The sequence below is a fragment of the Hyaena hyaena genome, unplaced genomic scaffold, assembly GCF_003009895.1.
Source record: "Hyaena hyaena isolate Hyena2069 unplaced genomic scaffold, ASM300989v1 scaffold_308, whole genome shotgun sequence".
Classification (NCBI taxonomy): Eukaryota; Metazoa; Chordata; class Mammalia; order Carnivora; family Hyaenidae; genus Hyaena; species Hyaena hyaena.
The window spans coordinates 1,245,741-1,266,913 of record NW_024080942.1 but is presented as its reverse complement, the minus strand read 5'-3'; the positions used below and the strand labels follow the sequence as shown (position 1 = coordinate 1,266,913).

The 21,173-nt window shown below is 56.1% G+C and overlaps 1 protein-coding gene across 5 annotated transcripts in view; it reads right to left on the bottom strand.

The window, feature by feature from the left end:
* Positions 1–21,173, bottom strand: part of CFAP74 (cilia and flagella associated protein 74) — a 66,620-nt gene that overhangs the window by 16,812 nt on the left and 28,635 nt on the right. For 4 of the 5 annotated variants that reach the window (XM_039248420.1, XM_039248422.1, XM_039248423.1 and 1 more), the window contains exons 12-20: positions 20,134–20,295; positions 19,514–19,687; positions 18,958–19,076; positions 16,429–16,495; positions 15,996–16,085; positions 8,712–8,876; positions 7,518–7,680; positions 752–828; positions 135–257 (exon numbers count right to left, since the gene is read on the bottom strand). In XM_039248420.1, the coding sequence (XP_039104351.1) occupies positions 135–257; positions 752–828; positions 7,518–7,680; positions 8,712–8,876; positions 15,996–16,085; positions 16,429–16,495; positions 18,958–19,076; positions 19,514–19,687; positions 20,134–20,295 (1,140 nt within the window). The remainder of the gene's footprint in view (positions 1–134; positions 258–751; positions 829–7,517; positions 7,681–8,711; positions 8,877–15,995; positions 16,086–16,428; positions 16,496–18,957; positions 19,077–19,513; positions 19,688–20,133; positions 20,296–21,173) is intronic. The other variant, XM_039248421.1, reaches the window with a different exon arrangement.

Below are 21,173 nucleotides of genomic sequence, written 5' to 3'. Positions count from 1 at the left end.
GTGCACGCGCACGGGTGTGTGAGCGCATGTGTGTTCGTGTGCGCTGCGGTGCCAGCCATCTGTGCTGCCAGCTGGCTGTCCAGGCATGGGGAGCGCCGAGCGGCAGGGACCCTGGCGGCCAGGGCGGTACTCACCGTGGGACACTGCTTATTCTTAAACACGACCTTGAACTTGGTGTGGATGGTTCCTGGGATGACGGGTGTGAAGATGACCGGTACTTTGATGGAGCTGAAGGGGCCAATCTCTCCCTCTGTCACCTGCATCCAAAGACAGTTGTCCCAGACCCAATCAGCCTTCACATTTCTATCAAGGCGCCTCCCCATGTCCTCACCACGGGCTGTGTCACTGTGAGGGGGAGTGTTCCGGGGCCCTGTCCCTGCCTTTCGAGGACTGCCTGCCCAGCAACACAGTTGAACCCCTCCCGGAATGCTCCTGTGTGTGTACTTGCTCTCTTGATGCCCCAGGGCTCTTGCACGTACGCATGTGCACACACACACACACACACACACACCCCATGCTCAAGCCTGGGAGGCCCTACTCATGTCTTCTCGGAGCAGGACCCAGTGCCCTGCACCCAGGACACGGTGTCTGCTACTCCGGTCCTGCCTGGCCCCAGCTTGGGATGGGGGTGGCCGCAGGCTGGCTGACAGTGCAAGCCACGCAGAGGCTGTGAGTCCGGAGCAGCCGAGTGGAAGGGCCACCCTGGGGGAGGGGCCGGCGGGGGGGCTGGGAGCCAGCGAGCCTTGCTGACCTCTCCCAGCGAGATCTCCATCTGCTCCTCGTTGGGAGATACGGTCATCGCAGTGGTCATGGTCACTCCCTCTGATTCTGGAAGAGAATGGGATCCAGATGAGAGGGCTGGCCGGGCACCCCGTAGGGCCCAGGGGTGAGCCGGGGTGCTGGGGCTTGGGTCCCTCCCTCTCCTGGACCACCAGCTGCCATGGGCTGGTGGGGTCCCCGCCATCCTGGGCAGCCGGTTCTAACCTGACCCAGGCGGAGCTGCAGCACCCCCCTGCCCCCCCGCCCCCCCCCCCGCCCTGCAAGGAGGAGCCATCCAGTGGCACAGGAGGGGCAGGGAGGGGCGGGGCTTGCCGGGCGGACACGGACAGCGGGCGCCACGGCCTCCGCAGCTGGAGGTGGGGGTGCGAGGCACTTCCCGACGCCAGGGGAGCAGAGGGACCGAGGCCTGAACGTTTACACCCTCTCAGATGTCACAGCCTGATCACTGGTGATTGCATTTTGTCTGTGTGCGAGCTGCCGGCGTGTCCCCCACTGGTGGGCCGGGCATTCCGGATCCCCCCCCCATACCCTCCCCAGACATTTATCGGGAGGCCCCTGAAAGCAGATGCTGATCCCTCCTGTCTGAGAAGGTCTTTCTATTGACTCTGCTTGTGAAGACACAACTCGATAGGAGCTGGGGCGCCCGCCTGGGGGCTCAGTCGGTTGAGTGTCCGGCTCTTGAATTCAGGTCAGGTTGTGATCTCTCAGTTCTTGGGATGGAGCCTCGCATTGGGCTCTGTGCTGACAGTGTGGAGCCTGCCGGGGACTCTCTGCCTCTGTCCCTCCTCTGCTCGCTCGCTCTCTCTCTCTCTCTCTCTCTCAAAACAAGCAAGCAAGCAAACACACACACTTTGACAGGGAGGTGAAGGTCACCACCCTTCTGAGTCCTCCTCACACCTGACACCACGTGTGGCTGGCATGTGCCCCATTTCTGGGGCCTGGGGCTGCTCTGGGCTCCTCGAACTTGGCCGACGTGTCACCCTACTCAGCAGCCACAACTGTCCCCTGGGTGGGGGAGGAGGCGCCGGCCAGCTGCTGCCGACCTTGATGTTCACGCCCTCATCTGCTTCCGGAGTAACCGCTGTGCCAGCACAGGGCCCGACGTGGGGCTCGACCCCAGGAGCCTGACGTGACCTGAGCCGAAATCAAGAGTCAGACGCTCAACCCACTGAGCCCCCCCAGGTGCCCTAAACTGGGTTATTTGTTTTCTAATTGGGTTTTGAAAGTTCCTTACATTTTTTGGGTATGTTTTTTTTTTTACCAGATATGGTAATTTGCTAATATTTTCTGCCAAACTGTGGCTGACTTTTTCATTCTCTGAACGGTATCTTTAGAAGAGCAGATGTTTTTACTTTTGATGAAGTCCCGGCTACAATTTTTATTATATACATATACATATATATATACACACACAGACACATACGTATATAATGTTTATAGATATATACGTAATGTTTATTTTTTAATGTTTATTTTGAGAGAGAGAGAGAGTACATGAGCAAGCAGGGGAGGGGTGGGGGGGGACAGAGGGTCGGAAGCGGGCTCTGTGCTGTCAGCACAGAGCCTGATGTGGGGCTGGAACCCATGAACCATGAGATTATGACCTAAGCTGAAGTTGGATGCTTAACCAGCTGAGCTGCCCAGGTGCCCCTATCATTTACATGTTTTTATTATTTTATTTTACTTTTTCGTCCGAGGTGCACCCCTCAATCCCCAGATCCTGTTTTACCTTCTCCTCCCCACCACCCCCGCACGCCCCCTCTGGTGACCATCAGTGTGTTGTCTATAGTTGAGTCTGTTTCTTGGTTTGCCTCTCGTTTCTTTTTTTTATTTGCTCATTTGTTTCTTAAATTCCACATGAGTGAAATCATACGGCATTTGCCTTCTCTGACGGACTTATTTCACTTAGCATAATACGCTCTAGTTCTGTCCACATTGTTGCAAACAGCAAGATATCATTCTCTTTCACGGCTGAGTAATGTGCCACTGTACACATACATCACCTCTTTATCCACTCGTCAGTCAAGGGACACTTGCGCTGCTTCCAGAATTTGGTTATTGTAGATGCTGCTGCTATAAACATCGGGGTTCCTGTCCCCCCCCCCCCCCCCGATTTAGCGGTTTTGCATTCTTTAGGTCAATACCTACTAGTGCAATTGCTGGGTCACAGGGTAGTTCTAGTTGCCACTGTTTGAGGAAAGGGTCCCTTTCTCCACATCCTCGCCAACACCTGTGGCTGATTTCGGCCACTCTGACAGGTGTGAGGTGGCGTCTCATGGTGGTTTGGATTTGCATTTCCCTGAGGAGGAGTGACGCTGGCACCTTCTCAGGTGTCAGTTGCCCACCTGATGTCCTCTCTAGAGAAATGTCTGCTCGTGTCTTCCATCCATTTTTTAGTTATATTATTTGTCTTTTGGGTGTTGAGTTGTATCAGTTCTTTATAGATTTTAGATACTAGCCCTTTATTGGATATGTCATTTGCAACCATCTTCTCCCATTTATCAGGCTTAGGTATTTTAGTTTTGTTGGTGATTTCCTTCACTGTACAGAAGCTGTTTCTTTTGATGAAGTCCCAGGAGTTCATTTTTGCTTGTGTTTCCCCTGCCTCAGGAGACACAGCTAGAACGTTGTTGCAATGACCGATGTCAGAGAAATGACAGCCTGTGCTCTGTCCCAGGATTTTTACGGTTTTAGGTCTCACATTTAGGTCTTCCATCCATTTTGAATTTATTTTTGTGTAAGGGGAAGAAAGGGGTCCAGTGTCGTTCTTCTGCATGTCACTGTACAGTTTTCCCAGCACCATTTGTTGAAGAGAGTGTCTTTTTTTCCCGATGGACATTCTTTCCTGCTTTGTCAGATTTTTTTTTTTTTAATATTTTTTATTTATTTCTAGGAGAGAGAGAGACAGCGTGAGCAGGGGAGGGTCAGAGAGAGAGGGAGTCACAGACTGAAACAGCCTCCAGGCTCTGAGCTGTCAGCCAGCACAGAGCCCCAGGGCTCGAACCCACGAACCGCGAGATCATGACCTAAGCGAAAGTCGGACGCTTAACCGACTAAGCCACCCAGGCGCCCCTGCTTTGTCAGATTAATTGACCATATCGTTGTGGGTTTATTTCCTGGATTTCTATTCTATTCTATTCTATTCTATTCTATTCTATTCTATTCTATTCTATTCACCTACGTATCTATTTTTGTGCCAGTGCCATACTGTTGTAATTCTACCGCTGTGTAACGTAACTTGAACTCCAGAATTGTGACACATCCAGTTTGTTTTTCTTTTTCAAGATTGCTTCAGCTACGCAGGGTCTTTTCTGGTTCCATACAAATTTTAGAATTGTTTGTTCTAGTTCTGTGAAATATGCTATTGGCATTTTGATTGAGATCACATTAAATCTGTGGTTTGCTCTGGGTAGCTTAGACATTTTTTTAAATAAAGATTTTTAAAAATGTTTATTTTGAGAGGGAGAGAGAGAGGGAGAGCATGAGCAAGGGAGGCGCGGAGGGAAAGACAGAGAGACTCCCAAGCAGGCTCCATGCCGTCCGTGTGGAACCCAACTCAGGGATGAATCCCATGACCCTGAGGATCATGACCCGAGCTGAAATCAAGAGTCAGGCGCCCCTGGGTAATAGAGACATTTTAACAGTATTTCTTCTTCCAACCCATGAGTATGGAATGTCTTTTATTTCCTTGTGACACCTTGAGAATTACTGTCATCAGCACTTTATAGTTTTCAGAGGACAGGTCTTTTGTCTCTTTGGTTAAATTTATTCCTAGATATCTTATTGGTTTTGGTGCAATTGTAAATGGGATTGTTTTCTTAATTTCATATTCTGCACCTTCATTATTGATGTGTGGAAACGCAGCAGGTTTCTGTACACTGAGTTTGTGTCCTGAGACTTTACTGACTTTGTGTGTCCAGCAGCTTTGTGGTGGAGTCTTTGGGGTTTTCTATATAAAGTATCAGGTCATCTGCAAGTAGTGAAATTTTTACTTCTTTCTTAGATGCCTTTTATTTCTTTTCTTTTTCTTTATTAATGTTTTTATTTATTCTTCTTTTTTTTTAATGTTTTTTTAATTTACTTCTGAGACAGAGAGAGACAGAGACAGCATGAACAGGGGAGGGGCAGAGAGAGAGGGAGACACAGAATCTGAAACAGGCTCCAGGCTCTGAGCTGTCAGCACAGAGCCCGACGCGGGGCTCGAACCCACGGACCGTGAGCTCATGACCTGAGCCGAAGTCGGACGCTTAACCGGCTGAGCCACCCAGGCGCCCCACAGCAGGATTTTTAAAAATCGCCAATGGTCATTGTACTTTGTCAAATGCTTTCTCCTCATCCCTTGAAGTGTTTGTATGGTTTGATCCTTTCTCTCATTGCTGAGGTGTGTTGTGTTGATTGCAAACATTGTAACCACGGTTGCAACCTAGGAATAAATCCCATTTGGTCGCGATGAACGATTTTTTTAATGTATTGTTGGATTTGGTTTGCTAGAGTTTTATTGAGAATTTTTGCATCCATATTCTTCAGATATTGGCCGGTAGTTCTTTTTCAGTGGTGTCTTTACCTGGTTTTGGTAGCAGGGTAATGCTGGCCTCATAGACTGAATTTGAGAGTTCTCCTTCCTGTCCTATTTTTTGGAGCAGTTTGAGAAGAACAGGTATTAACTCTTCTTTAAACGTTTGGTAGAGCTCACCTGTGAAGCCTTCTGGTCCTGGACTTTCGTTCGCCGGGTGTTTTGTGATTACTGATTCAATTTCTTTGCTGGTAATTGGAATGTTCAAAATTTTTTATTTTTTCCTGCTTCAGTTTTGGTAGTTTGTATGTTTCTAGTGATTTATCCATTTCTTCTAGGTTGTCCAATTTTTTTGGCTGTTGGTTTTCATAATATTGTTATAATCCTTTATATTTCTGTGCCGTTGGTTATTTTTCCTCTCTCGCTTGTGATTTTATTTGCCAACAACCCCCCCTCACCCCCCCTCACACGCCATTCCTGCTCTTTGGTGAGTCTGGTTTCTTAATTTTATTCATCTTTGTAAAGAACCAGCTCCTGGTTTCATTGATCTGTTCTACTGTTTTTTAAGTTTTAGAACATTTGTTTCTGCTCTAATCTTTATTATTTGCTTCCTTCTGCTGGGTTTGAGTTTTGTTTATTCTTCTTCTCCTAGTTCCTTTAGCTGTAAGGTTAGGTTGTTTGAGACTTTTCTAGATTCTGGGGTCAGCCTGTGTTGCTATAAACCTCCCTCTTAGAGCCACTTTGCTGCATCCCAAAGCAGGTTATAATTTTTAAACATGAATCATGCTTTTGATGTCATATCTAAAAAAATCTCTGCCCAACACGTGATTACACAGATTTTCTCCTATGTTTTGGTTTAGTAGTCTGATAGTTTTAGGTCTTACAGGTAGGTCTATGATTTATTTTGAGCAATTTTTGTTTATAGCACGAGGAATGGATGGAGATGAACTTTTTCGGCATATGTTTATCTAACTGTTAAGATCTCACTTGTTGAAAAGACGGTTTCTCCGAGCAATTACCTCTGCATCTCTAGTGAAGTCTCACTGGCCGTGAGTGTGCAGGTCTGTTTTTGGACTCTGTTCTGTACCACTGAGTTTCCGTGTCCCTCCCGTGGCCAGCACTACCTTGTCTTCTCACTGTGGCTTCAGAGTGAGTCTTGAAATGATGTAGTCTGAGTCTTCCAACTTTGTTCTTTCTCAGAATTGTTTTGGATATTTTAGGTCCTCTGGGGTTTCCATGAGAATTTTAGAATCAACTGATTTCCACAGATGGGCTGGTGGCAGCCCTGCTGGGTAGCTTGGCCCTAATGCTGCCAGCGGGAGCCTGACCCGGCACACATGTGTTGAAAAAGAACCTGACGTTAGCAAAGAAGAAAGGCAGCAGGAATACGGTGCCTGAACCTTGAAGAGACTCACGTGCGGGGAGACGTGGCCCCGGGGATGCTGCCCCCCCAGTTCCCACATGTGACGGGGGCAGTGGGTCTGTGACTTGAGGTGTATTCATGGAAGGAGGTGACACACAGCAGTGTCAGCAACGGGACTGCTTGGGGCTCTGTGTCTACGCGGCTGAAACGGAGAGATCCTGCCGTTTCTGGGTGTGTGTTGAATGAAACGTACAGGGAGGCAGGGAGGTGATGGAAGGCACCCTGACAGTGGGCCCTGGGATGTTCTGCCTCTTCCAGTTTGCGGGCCCAGGGCTGGGGGCGCTGCTGCCTATTGCTGGGCTCTTCTGTGAACTGGCCGCACATGTCGTACGCACTCTGCACATATAGTAGAGCTCGGGGTGGCCCTGGGCGGCCCGGTGTCCCCATGACCTGGTCAGCAGAGCCTCCGGGTCTCCCTCCCTGCCCTCCCCTGCCCTCCAGCCAGCTGCCGCACCCCGGGGACAGGGCTCCTCACTGTCCCAACAAGGACCCCTAAGGGCCACGAGGAAGGCAAGCCTGCTGTGACCAGCCTGGTGGCCCAAGGCTGGGATTTCCTTTAACTATTATGTTAGCTTAACTATGACTGCAAATGCCCATCCACTCCATCCACTCCATAGCCAGTATTTACTTGAACATATAGATATATTCTACTTTACTACTGTTTGACATCGAAGCCCTAGAAACATACCACACAGGCCAGCCCTCTGGAACGTGGGGTCGTCAGAGCCCCCCAGGAGGCCGGCAGGTGCTCGGCGTGCTCCCGTAACGCGGTCCCCGCCCCCCCAGAGGTGCCCCACTCACCTGCGGGGCGCCCTTCTTCCTGCTCCTTGCCGCCCAGCTTCCCAGACTCCTTCTGGCTTGTTACGTCTACGGTAGGGGACTCGTTGCCCTCAATCTGTTGCTCAGAGATGCTGGTGGTGATTTTATCGTAAATACCTTTGTCTTCATACGTGAACAGACTGCTCTGAAAAGAGAACATGACACTTTTGCTGGCATTTTCCCAGTTGCCTTTCCCACTCAACCTCCCAGAGCCCCGCTGTCGGGAGGGCCACATGGAGAGCCTAGCCGTGGTCCCCTCATTAGCGCCCGCTCTGTCCCGAGCCAGACACCCAGACCACAGGGGCGCCTCGCCCGGGGGCTCAGGGTTGGCCGCCGCCTCACTCGTCTCTGGCCCAGGCTGGCCGCTCCCTGTTCCCTGCGGACATGGACACTCAGTCGTGGGCTCTGCCGTGTGCTGGGCCCCGGCCTGCGGCTCGCTGCACCGCCTGCCCTCCCCTCCTGGGACGCCGGGCTCCCCACTCCGCTGGCTTCAGCTCAGATGCCACAGGCCAGAGACCTGGCCCCGCCCGCACCCCCGCCTCACCCACCACTGGGCCCTGCTCTGCGTTCACACGCCCCGCCCCTCCCCCTTTGCCCCCACCCACTGGTCCTGTCCCTCCCCAGGGGAGACGCCTCCAGGGTCTCTCCTGCGACCCCTTAAAGAGCGGACTGGACTGCAAAGGAGCTCAGTGCTTCCTGTGGGAAGCTCCTCACACCTGTCCTCACCCCTACACCCCGGAAAGACCTCCCAGTGTCCACTGGCTGTGACCCAAGTTGCCTCCACAGATGGGGTCCCACCTGTGTCGCCCTGAGGCTCTTTCCATTCAGTCAGCGGCTCACCTGCCAGCCCCCATGAGAAGACCGCGGCTCGCCTCGTCCCGTGGGCTGGCACTCGGCAGGTGCCGCAGGACAAAGGTGGGTGCCCCGTGGCTCTGGGCCGCTGCCCTGCACCTGCAGGCGGCTCCAGGTGTCCTCACGGGGACCAGTCTCTCCCACTTTGCCTGACGATGGCACCCCTGCTCCCTCTCCTCCTCCAGCCCTGCACCGACAGACTCCCTCCCCTCACCACCAGCTCTACGCGGCCAGGACCGTGTCGTGGGGGGGGGGGGGGCGGCGTCACACCGGCGCCTGGCTGAGTAGCCACAGCACCCGACCGGGAGCGGGCCACACACTCACTAGCTTCATGGCCGACTGGGAGATGTCCATCTCACAGGACTCTGATGCTCGAAGGAACCTGAACTTGGTGCCCAAGCCCCCGGTGTTGGTCAGCGTGATGGTCCGGGACGTGGTCTCACCCACCACGTAGCTGCCAAAGTCGATGAGCTCCTTGTCAAGGGACAGCTGTCAAGAGACCAGGGGTGAGTCAGGGAGGCCGCCGGGCCGCGGCCAGCTCTCCCCTCCCTCCTGCGGCCCTGCGGGGCCTTGGGATCCGCGTCGGGGGCTGCATCTGACTCCAGGAGGGGCCTCTGCACACCCCAGGGACGGGTCCACACCCTAGAAATCACAGCCTTAAAGACTGATCATGATGACTCGGGAGCTCTTGAGTCCAATTTTTAAACTGTCAAGTCTCCTACGAAGAAAGACTCCCGAGCCCTGGAAAGACGGAGGAGACCCACGTGCGCATCACTAAGGCCTGAAGGGCACACACGGCCTGATTCCAACTGTGCGGCAGCAGGGAGAGCAGTGGATGCCAGTGCTTTGTGGGGAGGGAGGGGAGCACAGAGGAGCCGGGGGGTCAGACTGCTCCGTGTGACCCCAGTGGTGACGCGCATCATTACAGCTTCATCCAAACCACCCAGGGCACAGCAGTGAGTGACCCTTCATCGAACAGGCACCCTGGGAGATGATGCCATGTCAATGTCCTTCATCCGCGGCCACACATGGCTCTTGGAGGGAAGGCTGATGGTGGGGGCAGGGGCACCATCTCGTGTGGTCAGTTAGATGAAGCGCCTGATGACGTTGAGTCGGAAAAGGTGGGGAGCTGGGCAGCTCCGGGGGGGCGGGGTCTGCGGGCCGAGGCGCCCAGGGCGTGGGCAGCAGGTGCGGGTGAGCGAGGGCAGAGGCTGGCCAGGGCGTGGGCGGAGGGCCGACCGCCAGCAGCGGCGGGCACACCTGTGTGACGCCGCCGTCTCACGCCCTGTCCGAACGAGGAGCCGCGCTCCCCCCAGGCTGGCTCGGGGGGTGTGGGGTCCCTGAGCGATGTCTAGGAAGAACGGAAGTGCTCGCGGAGAGAAGCGCTGGGTACCGTGTAACCGTGAGCCTGAGGGACAGGGAGCCACTGAAACTGCTTTCAAGTGAGGACAGGAAAAACGTGAGCAGTGACCGAAAGCTGTATTTGATCCCGATCCAAAGAGTGAAAGCAATCAGTGATTTTATAGATTCACGAACGAGGAAGAGATCAATGTCTCTCACACGTCCACATCCCCGTGGACATCGGGCCTCCCAGAGAGCACAGCCGGGCCGGAAGGCGGCGGCGAAGACGCATCACAGTGACAAGCCAGGCGGTGAAGGTCGCGCCACAGTGTGAGGCTGGGGCAGCGCGCCTCAGTGGGCTGCAGCCAGACCCGCCGCGCGGCCCTCAGGCCACCCCCCCCCCCAAGTCCCCTCGTGAGATAAACTCTGGACAGATCCCAGCGGAGGACATTCTACCCAGTAACCGACCGGCACTCCTCCAGACCGTCCAGGGCCTCAGGAAAGAGAAAGTCCCAGAAACTGCCAAACAGTCGCAAGGACCCTGCGGCAAAACAGCAGCACAAGGAACGTGCCGCACGGGGTGGGACGCCAGCACAGGGCCTGGACGTTTGGTAACATCCCAGGGAATTTGAATAACGTGTCTTCTCCAGCAGATATTAATCATAACGTGTCAATATTGGCTAATAATTTAATAAACGTGCAGCACTGACATAAGATGGTCCTGGGGACCCTGGGTGGGGAGTCAGCCAGAATTGCATTTTTTGTGTTAATGCTGAAGCCGTTCTAAAAAATAAAGTCCTTTAAGAATAAGCCGAGCCAGGACGGCCCTCACTGGGGACTCAGGAGGGCTGGGTCAGAGGGTCTGGGAAGGCGGCCGCTGTCCCTGAGAGATCGACCTGGGGCAGGCACGGCCCCAGGGCACAGCTCCCCTAACCCCTATGGGCACGGGCACCTTGGCCATCTGGGCACTGGCCAAGCGTGTCGTGTGCAGCCCACCTTCCTGTGCGGCTCTTCTGGGTGCCGATCTTGGATGCCCAGGGCACCCCCCCCGCCCCCCGTCCTCTGCGCGCCTGCAGGGCCAGAGGCTGCTGAGGCAGACAGACGGGTTTCCCAGAGACCAGACACAGAGCAGCCTGTGTGCACACGTGGGTGTGCACGTGTGTGTGTCTGAGTGTGGATGTGCGAGCGGGCGTGTTCATGCATTTGGGGGTGTGTGAATATGAACGTACGTGTATTCGTGTGTGGTGGGCCAGGTGGCAAGTGACTGCTCCCCTGGTTGTAGGTCACCAGACCTCCAGGAGATGGGAGGGTGGCCGCTCCCACAGCTGCAGGCAGGGCCGGTGTGTTCTGAGCATGGGAGTGACAGGCAATGACATGTGACATTGTGTGGCTGGCGGGCAGCACTGCGGGGCGTTCTCCCTTCCTCCTGTGCACAACGGAGCCCCTGAACATCAGCGGGACACACAGCTGCCCTGGGAAGATTCTACCACCCAGCCTGCCTTGCAGCCAGGGGTCACCATGCAACTGTCACTTCTAGCCAGTGCAGGGGACCTGGTAGGGGAGGGATGGCGCCTTGGAAGACATTTGTGGGGGTGGCAGGGCAGCCCAGACCCTTGCGTCTGAGGCAGAGATGAGTCCTTGCTTAGGGCACCTTTGTCACGGGCCACGGCGCACGGGCTGTGTGTTTACAGGGCACAGGGCCGCTGCAGCCACGGCTGGGTGACGTGCGTGCCGAGAACGGAGACCACACGATCGGAGCATGTGGAGTACACACAACCCATGAATCCACAAGGAAACAGGAAAAAAGAGAAGCTAACTGGCCACCACTGGGAGCAATATTTGTTCCAACCCCTCCTTACACCGCACACAGCGAAGGAGAGAGAAGCGGGGGAGAACCACACTGTGCACGGAAAACAGCATCAGCGGCCTTCCCCGCGGAGCCCCGGACAGAGGAAGCACAGCGCCCCCCGAAGAGCCGTCCCCCCACCGAGGAAGGGGTTGCGGGGAGCGGCCGTGCTCAGTGGGGAGGTGGCAGTCCCTGTCGGGCTCGGGTACAAGATGCAGTGACCTGCTTCCACGTCACTGGGATATCTGTCACCCGGAGACCTGTCACCTGGAGATCCGTCACCTGGAGACCTATCGCTGGGGCATCTGTCACCGGGGGACCTGTCAGCCAGAGACTGGTCTTGGCGGCAGCACCAGTGCAGGCAGGAAGAAAGACTCAGAGGCTTGGGGACAGTTCAATGGGGGTGTCGAGTCTGAAGGAAGGTGGGCAGGGCCTACGGGACCACGTGTGGACCAGCGTCCCATTACGGGGGTCCGGAAGCGGGAGAAGAGGAATGTGGCCCCAAACTCCCAAGGGGATAGAAACATCAAAGAAGCCCTGTAAACTCCAAGTAAGACGACCCGAAGAGACCCACGCCGAGACACATCGTGGTCAAGCCGCTGAGAGACAGAGAGACTCCCGAGAGCCGCAGGGGAGAAGCGAGCAGGTGTACGAGGCCGGAGGGCAGGGGGCAGGCGGATACAGAGGGTGAAAAGGAAAAATCTGTCAACCAAAACCCTTCTCCAGCCACAGTGCCCTTCAAAAGTGGGGGGAACCACGACGTCCCCGGTGAGCGCCGCCTGGGCACTCAGCCCTGCAGGAGGCGCTGTGGGGCCCGGCACGCGGGACAGGAGCGCGAAGCCATAAGGGGAAGCGGCCTCCATGGAGGCGGGTGCAGGGGTGCTGCCGGGGCTGGCGTGGTTGTGACGATGGTCTGTAACCGTGCTCTGTTTCCCACATGACTGCACTTTCTTTTTTTAAAGCAGGTATTAGTCTAGAAGCTGACGTTATTATCATTTTGGTTTGTAACTCCACATCTTGCTCTAAGAGACTAACACATTTCAAACGTTATTAGTATGTGGTCTTGGACACACAGTCACAAAGATGCAATTCTGTGACATTAACAACCGAAGGCGGTGGGGACCGAGCTGTAAAGGCGCAGACGCCTTGCAGGCTCCTGAACTGGAGCTGCTATAAATCCAGACTGCAGTGCTTTAACTTCAGGAAGTTAAATGTAATCGCTTGGTAACCACAAGGAAAATAGCTACAGCACGTACACAAAAGGAAACAAGAAAGGAACTTAAACATCTCACTATAAAAAAATCAACTGTAACACAAAAGAAGACAGCCATGCAGGAAACGAGGGACACGGGAAAACACGGGGCCACGTGATGGAAGCAGGTTGGCCGCACGCTGCGGCGGGGACGGCTCCTGAGGACATGTGCTAAGTCACATAAGCCTGTCACAAAGGACAAATACCACGTGATTCCTCTTACATAAGGCACTTAGAGCTTTCAAATCCCTGGAGACCAGGGTGGGGAGGAGGTGCCCGGGGCGAGGAGGGGGCACGCGACCGAGCCTGGGTTTCCGGAAGGTGGGAGAGTGCCGGAAAGGATGGTGGCTGTGCCTGCCGTTGTGAATGTATTTAATTTACTGAAGTGCGGACCCACACACGGCTGAGACGGTTCACCCTATGCTGCGTGTGCTTTACTACGATGACGACGGAGAAGAGAGAAGGGGATGACTTACGACGCCGTCGTCACATGCAGGGCGCGGTCCCGCTGCAGCCCGGCTGACAGGACGGAAGCCGCAGGCGGCGGATCGGGGTGGCTGGTGCAGGCGGATGTGGATGGGGCGGGCGGCGCTCACGTTCCCGGGGAGAATTCCAGACCACTGCTGCCCCGTCCACTCCCTCCTGGGGCGCCGCCCTCCCGTGCTGCTCAGGACAGTGGGCATCTCTGGGCCCCACTGACAGAGGGCGGTGCCAGGTGACTCGCTTTAGTCAGCATCGTTAGGGGACAGGAGTGGTTGCGCATGTGCTCGTGTGGCTGGCCTGCACTCCCTGCAATACAGTCACTGTCAGTGAGAAGCTCCTGCTGGGAAGCCGTGGCCCTGCTCACCCGCAGCCTGGAGCCAGCCGCCCAGCGGAGCCCGGCCTGGGCAGCCAAACCACAGTCGCCTGCGTATCTGTGACTGTGAGACAGGATGCTCGTGGCCGCAGTAAGCCGCTACATGTGGGAGGTTTTGTTCCGCAGCGCGGCCGCAGTAAGCGCGGACCTGTTCGCTCGGGAGAGGCGAGGATGTGGCGGTTTCTGCATTAGAACCTCCCTCTTTGTTTGAGATGCGTGTGGAGGTTTTGCAAAGCTGCTGCATCGAGTGTCATGCTAGTGCTGCTTTCCCTGGAAATGGGTCAGCAAGACAGACTGACAGACAGACAGATGAGGCAAATGTGGTGAATGTCGACAGATGGGATCCAGGCAGCGCACGGTGTTCACTGTGCTGTTTCCTGCGATTCCTTATGTTTGAAATTTTCTTAATTAAACAAGAATCAGTGGCTACAGCAGTCACCGCAGTGACCGCCAGGTGGCGGAAGTGTGCGGTCACTGGGTTGCGCGGGCTGCACTAATTTGACGCTGCCTGTCAACTCTACTTCAATAGTAAAAATTTAAAAATTAATTATAAAGTTTTAAGAAGAAACGGTTCTGCACAGCAAAAGCAAATAAAGTGAAGAGGCACTTACGGTATGGGAGAAAATATTTGCAATCCAAAATATATAAAGACACACAACTCAATAGCAAAACACTAAGCAATTCGATTAAAATGGGCAGAGAGGGGCGTCTGGGGGGCTTAGTCTGTTGAGTGTTTGACCCTTATTTTGGCTCAGGTCATGATCTCACGGTTTGTGAGTTCAAGCCCCACATCAGGCTCTGTGCTGACAGCTCGGAGTCTGGTTGGGATTCTCCCGCTCTCTGCCCTTTCCCTGGTCATGCACACATGCACTCTCTCTCAAAATAAATAAGTAAACTTTTAAAAAATGTTTTATTTATTTCTAAGAGAGAGAGAGAGAGAGAGAGACAGCGTGAGCAGGGGAGGGTCAGAGAGAGAGGGAGAGACAGAATCTGAAGCAGCTCCAGGCTCTGAGCCGTCAGCACAGAGCCCGACGCGGGGCTCAAACCCACAAACCGCGAGGTCATGACCTGAGCTGAAGTTGGACACTTAACCGACTGAGCCCCCCACGTGCAAAGTGGGCATGAGGTATCTGGGGGGCTCAGTCAGTTGGGCGTCCGACTTCAGCTCAGGTCGTGATCTCACGGGCCCCGCGTTGGGCTCTGTGCTGACAGCTCAGAGCCTGGAGCTGCTTCAGGTTCCGTGTCCCCTTCTTGCCCTGCCCCTCCCCCACTCGTTCTCTCTCTCAAGAATAAACATTTTAAAAAATTGAAAAAAAAACTGGACAGAGGATCTGAATAGACATTTCTCCGAAGAAGACATCCAGACGGTGACAGGTACATGGAAGGGAACCCTGCATCCCTCTCATCAGGGAAACACAGTCACAGCCACGAGGCACGACCACCTCACGCGTGCCGGACTGGCTTCAATCAACAGCACAGGAAACAGCAGGTGTTGGGGAGGATGCGGAGAAAGAGGAACGCTGCGCACCGTTGGTGGGAGTGCAGACTGGTGCGGCCGCCCTGGAGAGCAGTGTGGAGGCTCCTCTAAAACTAAAAATAGAACTACCCTAGACCCGGCCACCACACCCCTGACGATACATCCAAAGGATCTGAAGCCACTAACTGGACCCCCACTATCTGCACCCCCATATTCACGGTAACATTATTCACAGTAACCAACCAGTGAGGACCGCCTAGGTGTCTTTCAGGGGACGAACGGAAGAAGGCGGGGCGTGTATACAGTGGGATTAAAAAAAGGAAATCTTGCCATTTGTAACTGCAGGGACGGACCGTGAGGGCACTGCGCTAAGCGAGACGAGCCAGACAGAGAAAGCCAAATTCCGTGTGGCCTCACGAAGGTGTGGAATCAAGCCCATAGACACAGAGAGCAGAGTGGGGTTGGGGAGGCGGGGGAGAGGGTGTGGGTGAAATGGGGGAAGGGAGTCAAGGGGTACAAACTTCAGGTATCAGTTTTGGGGCATAACACACAGCACAGTGGCCGCAGTTTAGGAGAGGGATCGAGGGGACACCACAGAGCCGCCGCGGGGGCCAGCGACTCCTGAGATGGACCCGGAGGTCTCCCACCACCTGGGCTCCGCACAGTGTGGGACTCCCCCGCCTTCCCAGCGTCAGTGTGGGCGCCCACCCTCCCAGAACGGCCCACCGCTCCCATCTGCCCCCGGTGTGGCTTGGCCTGGGCTGAGCAGCTCGGCCCGGGGGCCCGGAGCCAGGACGCAGGGCGCAGGCCCCACCGGCTCAGGCATCGGAACCTACCGCACATTTCTTTGTGGAACACTTCAGCGGGACAGAAAAGCCGCCCGTCTGAGCCAGAAATGAGACGCTTCCTTCAAGATCCTTGTTTATCTAAAAAATAAAACACTCGACCACCATGATGTTTGCAACTCTGCCCAGGGACCCCTACAAGCGCGGGCCGGCCTGGCCGTCCGAACATTCCAGAAGGCCCCACTGAGACCGGGGCGCCAACAGACCCAGCTGCTGGTCAGGAGCCCCTAATCTGCCCGACAGCAGGAACGTGCCGGATGTGCGCGGAAGTGAAACGGCACCACAGGGGCCTACGTGACCCCTGCTGGGACCCGTGTGTCCTTCCTCCATCACCTGTGTCTGCAGAGACGCCGTTGTGCCCACCACCCGCCCACGACGGGTGAGAGCAATCCCTGCACAGCATCTGCTTTTAGAAGACACTCACCATGGGCTTGAAGGTGACGAGGACTTCGCAGGACATCCCGGCTGACATGGGACCAGGGGGGTCAAAGCTGTAGAGACAAGGGCCCGTGGGGCGCGTCCTCAGGTAGACGGGAAGGCACGGTCGGAGCCTCCCAGCAGCCCCTGCGCGGAGCCCTCCCCGCGCATCGTGGGTGCTGAGCCCTGGTGCCCAGGCCCTAGGAGACACTCGGGTGACATCTGAATGTGTGCAGAATGAGCGAGTGAATGGCGAGTGAGGTGCGTCCCCGGAGGGAACAGCTGTCACGGGGTGAGCAGCGGCCACGGCTCCCTGGGGACGGGCAGTGTCAGGCCTGGGACACCAGTGTGGGGGCTGGGAGGCAGCCGGGGGTGAGCACGGGGCCTGCACACAGGGGCTCCCTCTGAACCCCACTTTCAGTGAAGGAGCCAGGAAAAGAGCCCCCACTTCACAGGGAGACTAGAGGACAGTCTGTCTTGGTCTGGATCCTGGGTGAGGAAAAGAAGCTTCCAGAGAATTGCTAATGTGAGGCATGTTTTCACAAGGTTGGATTTTACCTAAGGTGCTTGGATTAGAAACATACAAGCTAAAAATGTAATTGTTTCCCCCTGGCTGGTAATAACCCCACGCAGCAGGCAGAAGAAATCCGAAACTTCTCTGGGTGGGAGGAAAGCCTTCTGATGCCACATCACAGAGACTCGGGGGGACAGAGCCCCCTGTGAGAAGAGGGAAATCCCAGGTTGGAAAGGATGCGTGTAAGCACACAACACGCAGGCGGATAGTAGGGCCAAACTGCAAGAGCCTCAGATAAGAGGATGGTTGAATGGAGACTTCAAAGATGTCATGTTAAAATTATCAAAGATGGAGGGGCGCCTGGGGTTCAGTCGGTTAAGCGTCTGACTTCGGCTCAGGTCATGATCTCGCGGTTCGTGGGTTCGAGCCCCGCGTCGGGCTCTGTGCTGACAGCTCAGAGCCTGGAGCTGCTTCGGATTCTGTGTCTCCCTCTCTCTCTGGCCCTCCCTGCTCACGCTGTCTCTCCCTCTCTCTCTCCCAGAAATAAATAAAAACTTTAAAAACAATTTTTTTAAATGATCAAAGATGGAGGGGCACCTGGGGCTCAGTCAGTTCAGCGTCTGACTTTAGCTCAGGTCATGCTCTCACAGTTCATGGGTTTGAGCCCTGTGTCGGGCTCTGTGCTGACAGCTCAGAGCCTGGAGCTGCTTCAGAGTCTGTGTCTCCCTCTCTCTCTGCTCCTCCCCCGCTTATGCTCTGTCTCTTGAAAAAAAATAAACATTAAAAAAATAAAAGAAATAAAATGATCAAAGATGGAATTTGAGAATCACAGAGGTAAGAAAGGAGCAGGACGCTGTCGAGAAGCCGCGGAGGCAGAACGCGGGCTTATGGCAGTAAGTATGGCCGTGAAATCCGAGGCCGTTGGGCACACGAAGAGAGAAGGGCCACCAGTGTCAGACTCGAGAAAACACGCAAGCACGCGCTGCAGGGCCAAGGACAGGGTGGGGCTGAGACACGTGCCCACTTGTTCGTGGGTCTGAATCCTCCGTGAGCCCTGAGCCCGTCCAAAATCAACCCGCAGCTGACACACCGAGGCGCAGCGGGACCCTGGGGACTAGGGAGCCCGAAGGCAGCCGCGCGAGGGAAGCCGGGCAGCCGGCCCAGGGCTGTGTCTTCAGGCCGGAAGCCGACCTCCCAGCGGCAGCCCTGGAGGCCGGTACACACAGGGTGATAATCTCCATGGGGGGAGGGGATTAGCCGCCAATCAGACCCCAGCCCCAGGCCTCGGGAGGGGTGTTTCAGGATGCTGGGGGGGTGCTGATACCCCGAGTCCGGGCCGCAAGTCCCCCAGAGGCCCGCAGACCAACACGAAGAGCCAGCAGACCCCAAGTAAATCCCGTGCCTCTGGCGTGAACGCAGGACGGGGTAGCTGGCGAGGAACAGGCCGCGTGGCCGCGCTCGGCCCACGCGCCTTTCAGGTTCGCTGGCGGAAAGAGAGGAGGGGAGCGGACATCGCTCGTCTGAGCCACAAGCAGCCCCCGGAAGAGAACAGCGTGTCCCTGGGTCCACGAGCACAGGTCCTGGGGAGAGGCGGTGGGGACAGGAGGTGGGGAGCCATCGGGGGCCATTTCAGGCCTCCAGACCCTTCCACAAAAGGCAGGCAGAAACCAGAAGAAACTTTCCTAAAGCGGAAGACAAGGCGCTACGGGGCAGGAGGAGACAGCACAGCCGGCGCGGCAAGAGACAGAACACAAGAAAAACGGGGAAAGAATAAGGCAGGAGACAAGCAGGTACTCAAGGGGCCGGGAGGAAACGGCAGAGGGGACCGCTTGTCACGCAGCAGCGGGGCCTCGAGGAAGGAAACAGAAACATGGCGAAGGGCTTCACAGCAAAACACTGACCGGGAAGGGAAGTCATCGCGCACACCTGGGCTGGTCTCGGGCCACGTCAGCCGCCAGACCATGCGCCACACGGGCATGAAGGCCATGGCACCCCCCGCCCCCCGCGCTCCCCGCGTCTCACTCTATGTGGATGAAGTCCTTGAGCTGCTCCTCCACACCCAGCAGCCTGCAGTAGTTGATGGTGTAGGTGGCATTGATCAGTGTGATCTTTTTCTTGTACACTTTGCCAACATCGAAGTCCTGGAAAGGTCAGAGGAGTCATTCCAAGCCTGTCGCAGGGAAGGCGCCGCGGGAAGCGCCTGGCAGCCTCTCACGTGCCCCCAGATGGCCAGCGTGTGAGTGAGGAAGGTCTCGGTGATGAGTGGACGAGCCTCCTGATAAGAGGCCAGGAACAATTCCTAAGGTTTCCTGACTCAAGAAGGGCTCCCCTGGGGACGATGGAGAGTAGGGACAGGGGGGCAGGGACCTCGGACGGTGTGGGCTCCGGGGCTGGCGCCCCATGTCGTCTGAAGGACTAGGGCCCGAGTGGCATCCCAGGAGCGCACCAGTCCCCTCCCCTGCAGGCTGGCGGCTGTGACTGCGTGCTAGCACCGACCTCCTCACTCTCCCTCTCCAGGGAGGCTGTCCCCCGGGACGGGTCCCCTCCTGGGGCTGGTGTCTGACCCCGCCCTCCTCACCTTGAAGTGAATGAGCTCCGGCTTGCTATTGAAGGGGCGGCCTTTGAACTCGCGCCCGGAGGCCACCTGCCTGTGGGTCACCCTGCTGCGCAGCTGCTCCATGGTGCGAGCCAGGATGTCCTTGTCCATCTTCGTCCCGCCCGCGGGCTTCCTGTCCTCCTCCTCTTTGGGCACCTGGGCTCCCACAGAAGCAGCGGCCGCGCTCAAGGGCAAGCGCAGGCCCAGTGGAGCGATCGGCGGGGCCTCAGAAGTGAGCGGCCCAGAGCGGCCAGGGCAGGGGGAGCGTGACTCCCGGGCAGGCCCCTCAGAGAGCCCTGGCGCCGGGGGGAGGCTGGAGGGCCTCCCTTCAGAGGAGACGGAGAGGTGGACGAGCAGGGCCCATTCGTTGGATTTAGGGGAAGTAACGGCAGAGGGTGGTTTCCCAGATTTTTAAATCAGGCCAAGAGAAAGGTTTGAAATGTGTGACAGGAGTGATATTTTCTCAAGCGGCACAAACAAAGGAACCTCCCCGAGGGACCTGAGTGACCGGGGAAGGGGCTCTGTCTGTGACCTTGGCTCCAGGTCAGCTGGCGTCGGGGCCGCCATCCAACTTCTCCGACCTGAGGGCAGGTAGCGCTTACCTGGTGCGGCTTGTAGTCTTCCTTCCACAGCCCGGGGATCTCCGGCTCGGCCAGCGTGTCATCTTCCCAGATGACGTTCCCGGGGTCCCCCTGGACGGACTCACAGGAGACGGCTCCCAGTAACTGAGAGGCTCTGGGGTATGGGACCCCTTCGGTGTCCTGCTGTCGGGGAAAGGAATTCACAGCTCATCACAGGAGACAGGGACTCGACGGATCCGCGAGGGAAGGACGGAACCCCCATCACAAGCCCCTTGGGCACGTGGCTGCGGACAGCCTGGCTCCTCCCCGGGCTCGTCTTCTCTTACCTGGAGGCTAGAACACAATCTGTTTTGTAACTTTTTCCCATTTCAAATAAAAGTATTTTAGACATCATTACATCTTTTCTCCAATACTCGTGAGCCCACAAAATATGGGTTTTGGAACTACTACAATTCTCTTTACCGATCCTCAGTTTCATGTTATTTCTAACTTTTGCCTATATGAACCACGCCCTGGGAAGGCCCTCCATCCGGAGGTCGCTGGTCCAGGGACTGGGCTCCAGTGAGGAAGGTGAGGGTCTCCCTTCAGGGAACATCAGACATAGATGGAAGGAGACGTGGGGGAGATGTGGCCACGTGTGGAAAGTTCCTGGGAAGCAGACAGGGTGTCACCACGGACACAGGACACTTAGTGTGGACACTCCAGGGTGGGCCAGGGAGGAGGGGGCAGGTGTAACCCCCTGGAGGGGGGGACTCTTCGGGGGCGGGGCTGGGGCGTGGGCGGGGCTAGGGAGCCTGCAGACCCTGGAAACACCTGGGAAGAGAGGGGAGACCCCACAGAGGCCTGCAGAAGCCAGCGACCTGCACCTTCAGGTTTCGGGGGGCATGGGGGGCAGAAGTGGGAGTGAACTGGGCTCAGGAGGGGGTCCTCCTCACCCCGAGGGACAGGTACACAGGCCACCAGCCCCGGGGTTGGGGGGGCCGGCCTAGAGTCGGCTGTCAGTAGGATGATGCGCAAATGGGTGAGTGAGTGCAGGACACAGAAACGGCTGGTCTCTGGGG